The 13,868-nt window shown below is 41.7% G+C and overlaps 1 protein-coding gene across 4 annotated transcripts in view; it reads left to right on the forward strand.

The window, feature by feature from the left end:
- Nucleotides 1–13,868, forward strand: part of dip2a (disco-interacting protein 2 homolog A) — an 81,830-nt gene that overhangs the window by 40,951 nt on the left and 27,011 nt on the right. For all 4 annotated transcript variants that reach the window (XM_041950099.1, XM_041950100.1, XM_041950101.1 and 1 more), the window contains exons 2-5: nucleotides 3,538–3,609; nucleotides 8,119–8,238; nucleotides 8,328–8,447; nucleotides 13,251–13,520. In XM_041950099.1, coding sequence (XP_041806033.1) covers nucleotides 3,538–3,609; nucleotides 8,119–8,238; nucleotides 8,328–8,447; nucleotides 13,251–13,520 — 582 coding nt within the window. The remainder of the gene's footprint in view (nucleotides 1–3,537; nucleotides 3,610–8,118; nucleotides 8,239–8,327; nucleotides 8,448–13,250; nucleotides 13,521–13,868) is intronic.

A 13,868-nucleotide genomic window follows, 5' to 3' on the forward strand; every position in this document is an offset into this window, starting at 1 on the left:
ATCAGTCAATTAAACTCAATACGACGACCAGAAGACAGCGGCCTCTCTTTTTGTCTGTGTTCAGAGTGTCACGAGATTGACCATCTTTCTTTCGAAATTGGATTCAGTGCCGTTTGAGAGGAATGTTTACGGTAACAACATTGGATGATGTGCCAGATAAAAATGCAGCTGTTCTCTGGGAGCTAAAATTTTGTCACCTCAGATGGATGAAGGCTAGTGTCACAAGACAAGCATCAATAGCCTCTAAAAATGAGACGTTCTTTTCCCCTCTGCAAGAACTGCTGCAGGTAATTAAAAAGAGAGGTCAAAAGATGACTAGAATGCTAAGAATGCTCAGCTATGTGTCGACAGTGAGCCCTTGAGGGTTGAGAAGAAGGTGAAGAGGTTAGGGTGGAGGGCTGGGAGGCAACAAAGGAGGTGGGTTTTGATGACGGTGGATGCCGGCTGAGGAAAGAAAAATCAGTCTTCCAGCTGAGCCCCCAGTGATGTTCTTTAACCATCATGACATGAGAAATGCCTCCTCTCTGGTTCACCCCTCCCTCTTGTCCCTTGGTTCATCTCCGTCTTTGACACATTCGCTCTCAGTTTTTATTTACTCCACCCCCCCCCCCCCCACCCCCCCCCCCCCCCCCACCCCCCCCTCAGGTGCTTGTTTGGAGATATGCTCTTTTCTTTACAGCTCAATTACATGGCAAAGTCTGTAGTCAGCGTAGATGGGTGAAGGGACCAAATGAAGTGTTTCCCACTCTGCCGTAAATATACTGTAAGTTACAGCTTGTCCCCTGTGACGATGTAATTTGGTATAGGTGGTAAGCTTCCCTCCATCCATCCTTTCATCTCTCCATTTCCCTGCATCCCTGCCCCTCTCCCCTCTGTTATTCCCAAGGCAGCAGGCCACATATTGACCTTTGAATCCTCCCGTTTTTTTCCTTATGGAGGCACTCAAAGCTCAGGCAGAGAGGGGAAATGGAGTGTCTGTCTGTGAATGCATAACACTTTCAGCACACACACATGCACACATAAATATATGTGCAAGCATATGCAAACACACACTTCATACATACTTGCGCAGGAAATATTGTGATCCTTTGGTGCTTCAGATGTTTTTTGTTTTGGTGAGAGTCATTGTTTGCCATTGAATGCTTGAGTTCATTCCTCCATATTTAATGACGAAGCTGTTTGTTCTCAGATCAAAAGATTAGTTCACTGAGACATAACTTGATGGATCAGTGTGGGCCAGGGGCCGATTGGCCATGGAGGCCGCTAGCCAGAATTCGGAGAATAGCCCTCTATTGTGTGGTTGTCAGGCCGGTTGGCTGCTGTGGTGTGCACACTCGGACACACTGGCATGCACGCAGACTTATACTGTTGTACACACATACAAACAGAGGCACTTATCACCAGAAAGAGTCAGTGTCAGGTCAGCCGGCTCGGCCTGTGGACAGCGTTTGTATTGTTGCTAGCCTCCAGCTCTCCTGGACATTTAACAGTGCAAGCATTCAGCTGTTACTGGTGACTCAGGACCAACGGGCAGCACGGCAATCAGTGTGACCAACAACACCTGCCTTCACACTACCACACTGTTGTGTTCAAGAGTCTTAAGCAACAGAGAACCGGCAGAGATAAAGCAACATAGCTCAATAGAAGATGTATCAATATGAAGGCCATAAGATGTGTTGCATGAGAGGGCAAAGTGTTTACACAACATGCTTTTTATGATTATAAAGGTTAAACACGTCACTATAGGAGCAAGTGATGAAGAAATGGATTTCAAGGGGGGGATTTTAATCAATTTGTTCTGTTGACATAGCCCTATTGAACTTATTGCTTTTTCACTTGACCTCCACCCTGAGACCCCCACTGAGAGCCTGTAGAGATTAACGTAAAGGCCACAGTGCGTTCCCTATTCATTGGACTGCAGTGATTTTCGTGAGCATTTCTATCATCCGGCCAAAACAATGTGTATGTCATGTCAAGTGGCTGTTTCACTGGAATATTTTCCACAAGGCCCCTTGTCTTTCAGTCCTTTTTTTTTTTTACATCAATCTTTTGTGGTGTTAGAGCCTGTCAGAGAACATATATGGGAGAATAGTTATGTACACAGTCATAGTTTGTATGGTGCTGTCAGTCATCCCTCTCTAAGTGAATCAATATGTTCTTTGTCTGCAAAAGAGCAAGCCTCCACCCAATCAGCCTCAGCCCACCACAGTGTCTGATATGCAGGGACACAGTGACATCTTAAATCCCCAAATCAACCACAAGCAGCCAAAACACTAGTCAATGACCTACTTCTGTGTTTTAAACAGGTCCCATGTGGACATGGATGTTTCAATATTTTTTAATTTTGGTGGCACTAAAGTGATGAGTATGGTTGTTATAAGCTTTGTTTAGCTATGTCTAGCTATGTCACACTGCAGAAACACTGGATTTTACTGGTTTCTTTCTTGCAACAAAGGCAATAAAAAGCCATTGCATGCTCTGCGTTCTCCGCATCTAGGGATGGATCAATGGAATGTTTCCTTTTCTGATACAGATTTGGATACCTGAACTCATCGTATCTGTCAATGCAGTTACCACTGCTCTACCAGGGTGCTCTTTTTCACAAATAGAGAATCTGTATACCTCATTGTGTTAAGCAGATTGGAATCATGTTTTTGTTGGGTATCATGAGGCCAGTGCTGTGGTCCTAAAACTGAATTGATGCCTAGCTGTGACTTAATGAATAAGTGAAAACATAGCATTTTGTAATAACACTGACAGTTAAAGTGTATTTAATGTGAATCAATAACATACTGCTAAATTGCAATGTACATTCCACTATAATGATGAAGTATGTTATTATTGGGTCATGTATACAATTGTGCATAGTTAACCTATAGACCTTACGGCATCTACAGAGCTATAGTATTACTTATACTTTCACTCTATGTCTCGGTCTTGCTCTGCCCTCATTTTTCTCCGTCTTGGTTTATTGTAGTTAAATTCCAGGCTTGGAAAAGCTTGTACGTCCTTTCAAATAGGGCCATTAAAATAACATGCAGCTCGATCTTATTTAACAGACCGCCTTTTAATTATGTGTGGGGAGACAACTGAGGCGGATTCAGTTCATGCTGACATCAGCAGTATTTTTACTTCTGGTAAAAATGCTTGGAGGGAAAATGTTCCAGACGCACCAGACAAATAGCCTTTTAAATGCCCCTTGCCTTGTCGATGTTATCGTTCAAGTATTATTCAGTAGGAACTTCGCCACACTACATATCTATCAGCTAACATATCCAACGATTACAAGGTCACTTCCTGTGTATTTGTGAGAGACAGACATCCAGTGGGTGAGAGCTGGTCATCTGCCACTGCAACCCTCCTCTCCTCTGGTGCCCCGTGGTGCCAGTGTAACCAGACTCGCAGTGCAATCCTGAGGCACTTGTGCACGCACACACACACACACCACCAGGGCACGGCTGAGCTAATGACTCATCCCCCCCCCCTTCTCTCTCTGTCTGTCTGTTCCTCTGTATTTCTCTGTCTCTGTCTGTACAGGAGACATCACTCAGAAGGGCTATGAGAAGAAAAGAGGCAAGCTGTTGGCACCGTACATCCCACAGATACAAGGTAAGACACACAGGCCTGCAGGAAATTTACTGTCCAAAACAGGTTTTTTCTTTGCTCTGGCTGCCTGTTAGGTTAGCATAGTGTCCTTGCAAGAGCAAACAGAATGAGAAAAAGTGTCCTAGAATGTTGATCATGATGATTATAGGATTAGCTTCATATATAGCATACAACATATAGCACAGTTTACTTTTTTCAAATAAAGCAAATCCTATTACACCTTGCAGAGACAAGTTAGAGAAAAAAAAAAACTACAAGGGCAGAGATAAACCAATCAAAATAAAATCCTGAAACCTCAATAGTATAAAAGCAAAGCCAAAACAAATTCAGAAGAAGATGAATATTTTCAATGGAGTAAATTGAATATTTTTGATATCAAACATAACAGAGAGAACATCACATGGTCGTAAAGTTGTGATGAAGAATACTGTGGAGGCTTTTGACACATCTATACTTTATTTATCTGCTTAGCTATGTCTCTGCTCGTGTGTCCTTGATTCCTCAGGTCCTATGACCCTTGGCTCTGTTCTTAATGCCATAGCCCTGCGTCAGCCATATATCGTAGTGTATGTAGGCTTCAGATGAAAGTAAGTGCTAACAACCAGGCAAGGAAGACATACTGTAATGGAAATATTAGGTGTCTGCTGGAATTATAAGTGGTCTAGATTTGGTTGCTTTCATTTTGCAAATGCTAAGCTCTTGATAGGTTGTCATTATACATTTTAGGTAAGTTACTTCTTCTTGGAGAATGTAAATTATTCAGAGGAATGTTTTGTTGTTTTTTAATTGCTGGTTCATGTGAATTTGTGCCTGCCATCCTGTTTTAGGCTGTGGGTGTTTGAGAAGAGAGGTATCAACTTTAAAAAACAGGGAGGCGTAAAGTGTTCCATGTTGCTACTTATTATCTGTCTATGGTTGTTGACTGTGTAGGGGGCTACATTTTTATATCAATTCAGGGTATTTTTAGCCCCAGTCGTGCAGTCAGTCAGTCCCAGCAGCCTTGGGCAGACTATAAGGTCGAGGTGGTTTGTGGTGAATCCCGGAGAGGAGTCGCTGGCTGTATGCTTACCCATCCTCTATCCAGGGTCCATGGCAGTCTTTGGTTTGGCTTGCTATCAGAACACCAAGCCTCAGTGGAAACCAGAGTCTGGTGTGGGCCGCTCGTTCAAGGCTTTCCACTGAAGTTAGCAGGCCTGTTATTTAGCTTGGGCGGATCATCTCTTTCATTCTGTCTTTCTCTTGCTCCCTCTCTGTCCTTGTTATCATGGATTTATGTGTCTTCTGTCTGTTGTTCATTGTTAGGTCCATTCATTCTGGATCCCAACACCTAAAGAAAGGAAGTGATAGATATGGGACAGAAATAGAGTGGGTGAGATTCGTTATATACAACACATGGATGTGTTGGGAATTAATGGCACTTTCATCCAGCACGATCAATCTGTGGGTAGGATTGAAATAGGAGACCAATGAACTGTGGGCTTCTGAGCTCCATACAAAGTTTCATAAGCTGTTTGACAGTCATATATGTCACTGTTGTCATAGGACTGTACATGTGCCAAATGCAATAGGTCGGTGTAGGTGTACAAAGCCAGGTTGTTCAGATCTATAAGAGAGTAGATTAATTTCCTTTCTTTTTATTTTAGTTTTTGGGTTTCACCGTGAAATTTGAGAGTAAATAATTGAGGTGTCGAAGGTCAAACTTCTAGGAAAAAATTAGCAAGTAAATGTAAGTTTATCAGAATCAAACTGAGCTCTGTAGAGGAATTTTGGTACCTTCTGGTGAGAACACAGGTATGTGGTGATTGTTCTTTTTGTGGTTTTCATTTTGAAGATGAATGCAGTTTCTAAGTCCCAGTTCTTTCAAACTGAATTTCCCATCCATTTGTTAGTGTTAAGCCCATGTCATGTCATACAACTGAGAACATGATGCAAGTCATTAGTGAAGCTGATTTGCTCTCTAGGAAGTGAGACACGGCACACGTGTTGCCCGCCGCCACGCCTGCAAGCGTTGGCATCAGACAGGTGCTAAAAATTCATCAGGGGTTCGCTGTGAACCAATAACCATGTCTATTGTGATGGAGCACGCCTCTGATTGGCTCAGTGTGGTGTGTCTCTGAAGTGTGTTCTGCCCAGCAACCCGGCCTGGTGTCCTGGCTTGTTTTATAGACCTCTCCTCTGGGAGCAGGGGAAAGGCTGTTGTGTGACTGGGCTGTCAGTGCGATATAAGGGACCAGCATATATTGATGTGTCCATGCATGCTCAGGGAATGCTGTGTGTGTGTGTGTGCGTGTGTGTGTGTCTGTGTGTGTGTGTGATTCAGACTCCATGCTTCCGTAAATGTCCTCAGGCCTTATTGAACCTTGTGTAATATCTGAAGCTTGTGTAATTTAATAGATTTAGTTGAAGTCTGCGTGAATGTTGCTCAGCATTTCAGTGTGTGTGCTGCTGCTGTCTGGGAGTTGCTGACAGTGTGGAGCTCACTGATCCTCACTAAGCTGCTGCTGAAAAGCTAGGCGAGCTGATGGCTGGCTGGCTGGCTGGCTGGGTGTCTGACTGGCCAGCCAGCTAGCTGCTTGAATGTGTGGTAAAACTCACAAGGCTGTTTTCTCTGTGTGGTTCATTTGGTCACAGGTCAGTAAAAGTTGCAACATCACCGCAACCTCAAAGATGCCCACAGTCTGGTCCTAGATACTGTTTAGCGGCTCTGTTAATTTGTGCATTTGCAGACCTTCTATTAACCCACAATGTGACTACAGTTTCAGACACAAAGGATGTTATGGGTTTTCATCTTAGCTTAATCAAGTTTAACAAATTTTCAGTCACTAGTCAATGATAGGGTAACAGTAGGGATGAACAATTAATCAAAATGTTATCAAAATTGTACTATGGCCAACCAAGTTCAATATCCAAATTGAAGGTGCTGAAATCTTTTGATAAGATAAAATGTCCCACAGCATGCCATGAGAAATGATTGTGATGCTGCAGAGATGCCCTCATATTCTCCAGATAAGAAGAGGTTAGTGCCTCTGCATATTTGCATCTTGTTAGCAGGTTTCATTGGAAATAAACAGAATAAAAGAAAAATATTTTATGTTTAATTTAACTGTGTTCCCTTTATAATACCTGTGCAGTGTGAACCTGAACCTATGATGTTAGTTTTTTAGTTGTCATCCCATATTGTCACCTCCACAGGGGCTGTAGGACTTCACTCACACAAAAATGTAATGTATTTAGATATTTGTTGTGCTGCTGCTTTGATGCATATCTAAAACATGCAGTGTTTAGGGATCAGAAACAAGACAGTTTTGTTGTAATAAGTCTTTCAAGTACAGGTGTAAACTAGCAGGAGGCTGTGGAAACATGGCTCTAGTTGGTATTGTGTTGGTACAGAGCCATGAAACAACAGAAGCATCCTTTTAAACTTTATGTTCCTCCCTTGTCCCACCCTCAGGAAAATATACCGTATAAAACTTTCAGATGTTTTCTTGAGTCATAGTATAGTGTTCATAGTGTTCCTTTGACAGCTTCCTGTTCCATTGTGTGTGAAGTTGTCCTTCAGCTCTGCCTAAAATAACTGCTAAGGTCTTTACTGAACATGGAAATACAGCAATTTGTGGGATATGCATTTCTTTAGTGGGTGTGTTCATATTGCATACAGTATTAATATTACATATTTATATGTGCATTTAGGTCTCTGCAGAAGATTACAGTACAAACCATATTTGGGAGAAGGTGAAGATTTTCTGTCAATAATTAATAGTCAGATAAATTAATCTGGATCAAACTTGTGATGTATAGTAAAATTATCTCATTTTGTCACATTTTTATATCCTCTGTGTGTCATGGGATACAAACTCATCATTTCACTTTTACATTTATCCCTCCTACATATTGCAAAAACGTCAGTATAAGAGCAGAAGTGAAGAAGAATTTAAGCCAATGATGGATGACTACTAACAGAGCTTGAACTGTGAACGGCGGTAGTCTTGGGTTTCCCCTCTGATGCTAACCAATAGTTACTTAATGAAGCTCAAATGAGAATTGTGTTAGCTAAAGGATGAATCACTGCCTGCATCTCGCTGACCACAGAGAGGTTGATGAGTTGAGAATTTGATAATTTCAGAACTCTCTTGTTAGAAGATGTTGTCTTTTTGACATTCATGGAGCTTAATCACCTCTTCTCTGTAGCGTCTGTGTAATTTGCATTTGCTTCCCTTGGAAAGATGGGAGGCAACTGGAAAGCTGCAAGAGAGGCTGGATTAATTAAAGCGAATACTTTCTCAACTCCAAGTTACTGTATTAGAAGAAAGCATCCTAAATAGGGGATTACCGTTAAGCTTGTGGATACTTGATCTGGTTGAGCAATTTTCAGCAGCATTTCTCTGTGTCCAAGGCACATTCTGCAAAGAATATGTGCGCTCACATTCGTGATATTGATATTTCTGCATTTGAGCATTATTTGTGTGTTTTTATAACCTGTCCTCTCCCTGCTTTGGTGTTAACTCTCTGCAGGCGTAGATCCTTCTCTGCAAATTGACAACAGGATTCAGGCCTCCTGTCAAGCTGTTCTCCCAGGTTCAAAACACAACAAATCGCGGGCGGCCAACACCCGGGATGAACGCTTCAGATCTGGTAATCACGTGTCCATACTGCCCAAACGTTTAAATGACTTCTGCTCTTCCTTCATACTGTAACTAATCTGTGTTGATGTGTTCTCTTAGATTTGCACACAGAAGCCGTCCAAGCAGCTTTGGCGAAGTACAAAGAGAGGAAGATGCCAATGCCCTCCAAGAGACGATCTGTGTTAGTTCAGTCTTCTGTTGAGGCATGCACCCCGCCAGGTGAGACCTCTAAACCCACTGTTCACGGGACAGAGATTATCCTGTGCACATACAGCAATGGTTTATGCTCACACTGGGTTGTTTGCATGTGTTCCCATGAGCATCGGTGTGTAGGATGCTGACACTCTGTTGTGTCCAGTGAATGAAGATGATGTTGCCACGCATTCGCTACTGAAAAGAAATGTGCATTTTGATGAATGTGTCCATTCTTTACGACTACAAAGGACTCAGTTCTTGCTGTTGTGTTCCCTGGCAAACCTTCCCACGTGAGTTGCGTAATGGGTTCATAATCAGATTTTTAACATGGTCCCAAAATGTCAACCTTTCGCCTGCTTTTATAACAGTTTAAATCGTTTGGGCCAGTCAATTTGAAGAGTTGTTATTTTACTGCATTCTGCAGCTTCTTTATGTTGATATTTTCAAGGCCGAAAAAAGCCTTTTGTGTTGTTAGGGTTAGGGGTTTGGGTTTTGGGTTTTTACCCAGATAATTCACAAAGAAAGCTTCTCATCTTTTCATCAGTCAGTAAGATATCTGACTGATGATATCTCTAACACTGCAGTGGCTTTGTCATTGGTGTATAAGAGTTAATTGGTGGGGGGCCTTAGAGCCTCATGTCTTGGGTAAAGGGAGAGGACACAGTGGTGGAGTGACTAAACGGATTAAGAGCTCAGACACTGAAGTTTGAACAGGAGAAGGAGGGGGGCTCTTCATGGTTGTTTTTATTCACCCTGAGTGATCTATTGTAATCTACTGGGATAAGGTACATAGGTATGTCAGACAGACCCCGAAAATCACATGCTTTATGTATAAAAGGAGAAAAGGCTCATGGCAGCTACAAATGTTGGTGTGCACACAGTGTCTTGGTTGGTTAGTTATTTCAACATTTTGTCTGTGATTTAGTGGCGTTTTTGGCCACTAATGCCACTGTAGAGTAATTAACAGGTCCCACTATTGTTGGTATCCATATTTAACTCACATGAAAGTGAATTCTTGGTAATTTGCTGTGGTTGATTTACATCTGATTTCCATCAGTGGCTGAGTTACACATGTCTAATTTTGAAGAACCAGCACTAATATAAGCAAAATCATTTTTATACTGCCAGACCTGTCATTCAATACAATGAAGCATTACTGGATGGCAGAAGCATTTAAATAGCCACAACCAGCTACTTTGAATGTATCCATTTAAAGTGTATGCACTTGTGTTGCTCAAAGAGCCAAAAAATACATTTGGAAAAACTCAACAACAATGTCTCTTTCCAGAAATCATGACCAGGTTTCTCAAGACAATCCACAGACCTTGTTGTCTGCAGTTTCATGTAGGAACTATTTTCTTTCTACCTGACGACACTGGCCAGCCGTATGACTGTGCAGCCTCTCTCAGCCTCTCATCCATGAGTAGATGTATGCTTCCTTCTTTGCACTGTTATGCAAGCACCACTGTGCCCAATATTGGAACTCATATTTGGAAAAAATGCAAAAACCACATTTATAAATACCCAACCTGGCATTGCCCTACAGATGGCAAAGTTGGTTTATCAGTCAGTTGGTTAGTCGGCCACTTTGCTCCAGACTTAATTATCTCAACAGCTATTGGATAGACTGCCATGAAATCTGGGACAGACAGTCTTTGTCCCCGAAGGATGAAGTTGACTTTGGTGATCCTCTGACTTTTCCTCTAGCACGGCCACAAGGATCACGTTTGTGGTTTTGACTGAAATATCCCCTCAGCATGAATTGTAATCACTTGGGTGATCCTCCTGACGTTTCATCTACCATCAGGTAAACCATCAGGTCGAAGTTTGTAGTTGTCCAGGACTTTGTTTTAGAACCAAAACCAAAGCCAACTAATGACATTCTCATCAGTCTCAGCCATACTTTGCATAAAATGCTCATTATCAAATGTTAGCATTAATCATGAACATTATAAATATTGTACCTGCTTGGCATTGTGAGCATGTTAGCCTGCTTACATTTAGCTCCAAGCACTCCTGTGCCTAAGTACGGCCTCTTAATATTGTTTTCAGTACTAGCAGATCCATAAAATCAGTTTACTATTTATACTACATAGATGAAGGATAGATTGAATCTGGAGTCTACAATATGTAGGATGCTATTTTTGCATAGTCAGTATAGTAATTGTCACTTTCAGGAACCATCCATTATGATGTTGCTTAAGCTGATAGAAATGATTCGATTTTCTGTTGAAACAAGTCAGTAAAGTTTTTAACTGCTGCACTGAAGCTTGATTAATGTATCTTGTTTGCTAGAACACAGTATTTTCTTGCTGCACTAGAATAACTGAGATCACAGCAGATCTGCTACTGTGTCTGCTTAGGTTTCCTCTCTTTTACATCCCTCCCTGCCTCCAAATCCTCCATCACTGCCTGTTTTTGTCTGGCTCACTCTTCACTATCTATTCTTGCTTTTTCTTTTTATCTGTGACTAATACCTCTTTTTCTCTTTCAATTTCTTTCCCATTCTTTCCACCTCTCTGTTCCTGCTTTGCATTTATTCTCTGACCCCCTCTTTCCTTCTCCGTCTGTCTAACTGTGTCAAGGTTACTGAGATAGGGAGAGAGATTGGAGGGAGGCAGAGGAATAACAAACAGCAACATCATAAATGCAAGATAACCCCCGTGAGTCTGCTGGTTGTAGAGATATTACATTTTAGCATGTTATAATCAAACCTCTGACAGCGTCTGCAAGGCCATGAGAAAGACTGAAAATGCAGTGGTTTTATTAGTTTCTCAATCGATGGACTTTACTCGTAACTTTGTACTGTGAGTGATTAGGAGGCAAATTAATCACATGAGGACTCGTTTGTTTAGAATACATCATCAGTCACATGCTGATATCACACTAGAGTGCAGCTTGGGAAGCTTTTTTTGGTCCGAACTCAACCCAGGTCCAAGAAAATAGTAACTGAGCCCGACCTGAACCCCACAGGCATTGTGTTATTTGTATCCAAGCCGAACCCTAAACCCCTGATGGATTTAATGTCTGCTGAAGCACTGAGTTTGATATTTTGCTGTCATGCATTCGTTCAGCCTGCACCCTGTACCCTCTGTCCACATGTTGCTGCAGGGCTGAATTCCCAGTCTTCTTGCTGTCATGTCTCATTAGAGCCTGACAGGTTTTACGTTTTACATAACCAACTGCCATACCATTGATTTCCCTGCGATTTTTAAACTTCCCTGTTGACAAATTGTGTCTAATATCTTCATCCTTTTACTATGCCACATGAATACAGGTTATTTGTTGCCTGAAATCTGTTGTTACATATATATAACAGACCCCAGCACGTAGAAGTTAATTTTTATTTATTTTTGCACTTTATTTTCATTAATTGATTAGAACTTTAGAGCACTATGTCGGTAAGGCTAGCCCAGTTGATGCGACCAAACCCATACATCATTTTCTAAATTTTTGTCTGCACCCATCGGGCTCAGGTCACGTATCCACACAGGCTTAATTTCTGTTTTCTAAATCTCTCATCCTCTCAGTGGAATAAGGTTGGGACTTGGTTTTCCATATCATTAAGGCTTTCTTTTGTAAAGTATGCTCAGACACGTAATATATTGTATATTGTAATATTTTGAGATGTGTGAATGAGTTTTGTACTTTTTACAGGGGCTGCAGAGCAGCCACTGCTGTTTATTTTGCCAGTGATGAATAATGGGGGAAAGTGTGACCTTTATTGGTCAGTTGTTTATAACCTGAGTATTTAATTTTCTCAAGTAGATGATGCCTAAGCCCGTTTAGCCCTTTCATTGCACTCAGTCCTCTGCAGAATGCAAATCTCAGACTGGCCTGCTGTTGTGTAACTTCACTGATCCTGTCGAAAGAACAGACATTTCTGGGAGCTTAGTAGATGAATTGGAATGTGTTCAGTTTGAATGATCCTTGCCTTGCTTTGAAGTTGCTCCTGTTTGGGCTATTTTTGCTGAGACCAACTGCTCACAGTTGCCTCAAGGGAGAGGCAGTAAAATCATCAGTGACTGGGTTTGACTCCAGATAGATTTATTAGATAGGAAATTTGTTTAGGCTATTGAAATAGTGTGTGTATGTATTGTATGCAAGAACAGTATGTATGTATTTTTACAATTGTTTTTGAAGCAACAACTTCAAATAGGATTACCACAATGGGTTAGATAATATGTAATGCACTAACATACCAAAAGGAAAATCTTTTTTGTCTTGAACATCAATAGTTTTAAGGACTGTCATTCAACACGCATGAGATTTATACGTTCGTATAGCTGCCTAGTTTTCTAGCAAGACCTACTGTAGACGTAAAAAGCTGCCTTTTTTTAGTTCTATTTATTTGATTAATTTTACTGTCTACTTTCAGTGTATAAAAACACAACCTCCAACATTTTGTTTTCCCACAGCACCCAATTTTTTCATTGTCTACAAATATGAAACACACTGAGCTTTCACACTCTGTCATTCATATATAGTCCACATAGAGTTGCAGTGGGTTGTCTTTATGGCTGTGTGATAGCATGGCTACTTTTAAAGGCAATCTAATACAGACTCTACCAGTGATGGAATATTTAAAAACAAGCATCTCTCAGCCTTACATCATCTCCATCGAAATCATCTGGCCATCCCACAACCTTATATGTACTCACTCCAGTATGTATAAGTAGAAAAATGTATCATCTGCATATTATATAAATCCTGCAATCATCCATTGCTAGTTTCACCAGCTTGGCTATTTTCCTGGTTACATTGCAGACAGCCCCATGTCTTTTTCCACTGTTGTGACGCTGCCCTGTCTTGACCTGTCAAACACAGACACCTCCTCAGCGTCGGAAGACGAGGGCTCACTGCGCCGGCAGGGACGTCTGGCCACCTCCACGCCCTACCAGGGCCACGGCCACCCAGCCGTTGAGCACTGGTTTAACCGTGTCATCCAGGGTTCGTCCACTTCATCCTCCGCGTCATCCACCTCATCCCACCCGGGAGGGAGATCCGTCACCACCACCAACACCACTGCCCACGCAGCCCTCAACGCCAACGCAGCAGCTACCGCACTGGCCGATCTTATGGCACACACCCAGCTAGGTCAGTGACACACACGCACGCAGTCTCACGCAGCATCACATTTCAGTTGGCCGATCTGTATGTTCTTGTCCCCTTTCTAATTGATGCATCGCTCTCCTCCAGTCACTCCAGGGGTGAATACTTTTACATTAATCATCCTCAATCTATTCGGAGAAATTAAAAATGTGTGTCACTTGCTTGTAAGATGAAATCGGAAGGTATTGTAGAACTAAAATGAGATAAAGTTTTCAAGCAAGGAAGCAGTATTAGATCTTTAAAAGCATTTCCTACATATAGCATGTAAGTGGAAGAATCCTGATTCAGATTTCATTGGAGTAAAATTACATTTGCAAACCGACCTTTAACAAA

The sequence above is a fragment of the Chelmon rostratus genome, chromosome 13 (assembly GCF_017976325.1).
Source record: "Chelmon rostratus isolate fCheRos1 chromosome 13, fCheRos1.pri, whole genome shotgun sequence".
Classification (NCBI taxonomy): Eukaryota; Metazoa; Chordata; class Actinopteri; order Chaetodontiformes; family Chaetodontidae; genus Chelmon; species Chelmon rostratus.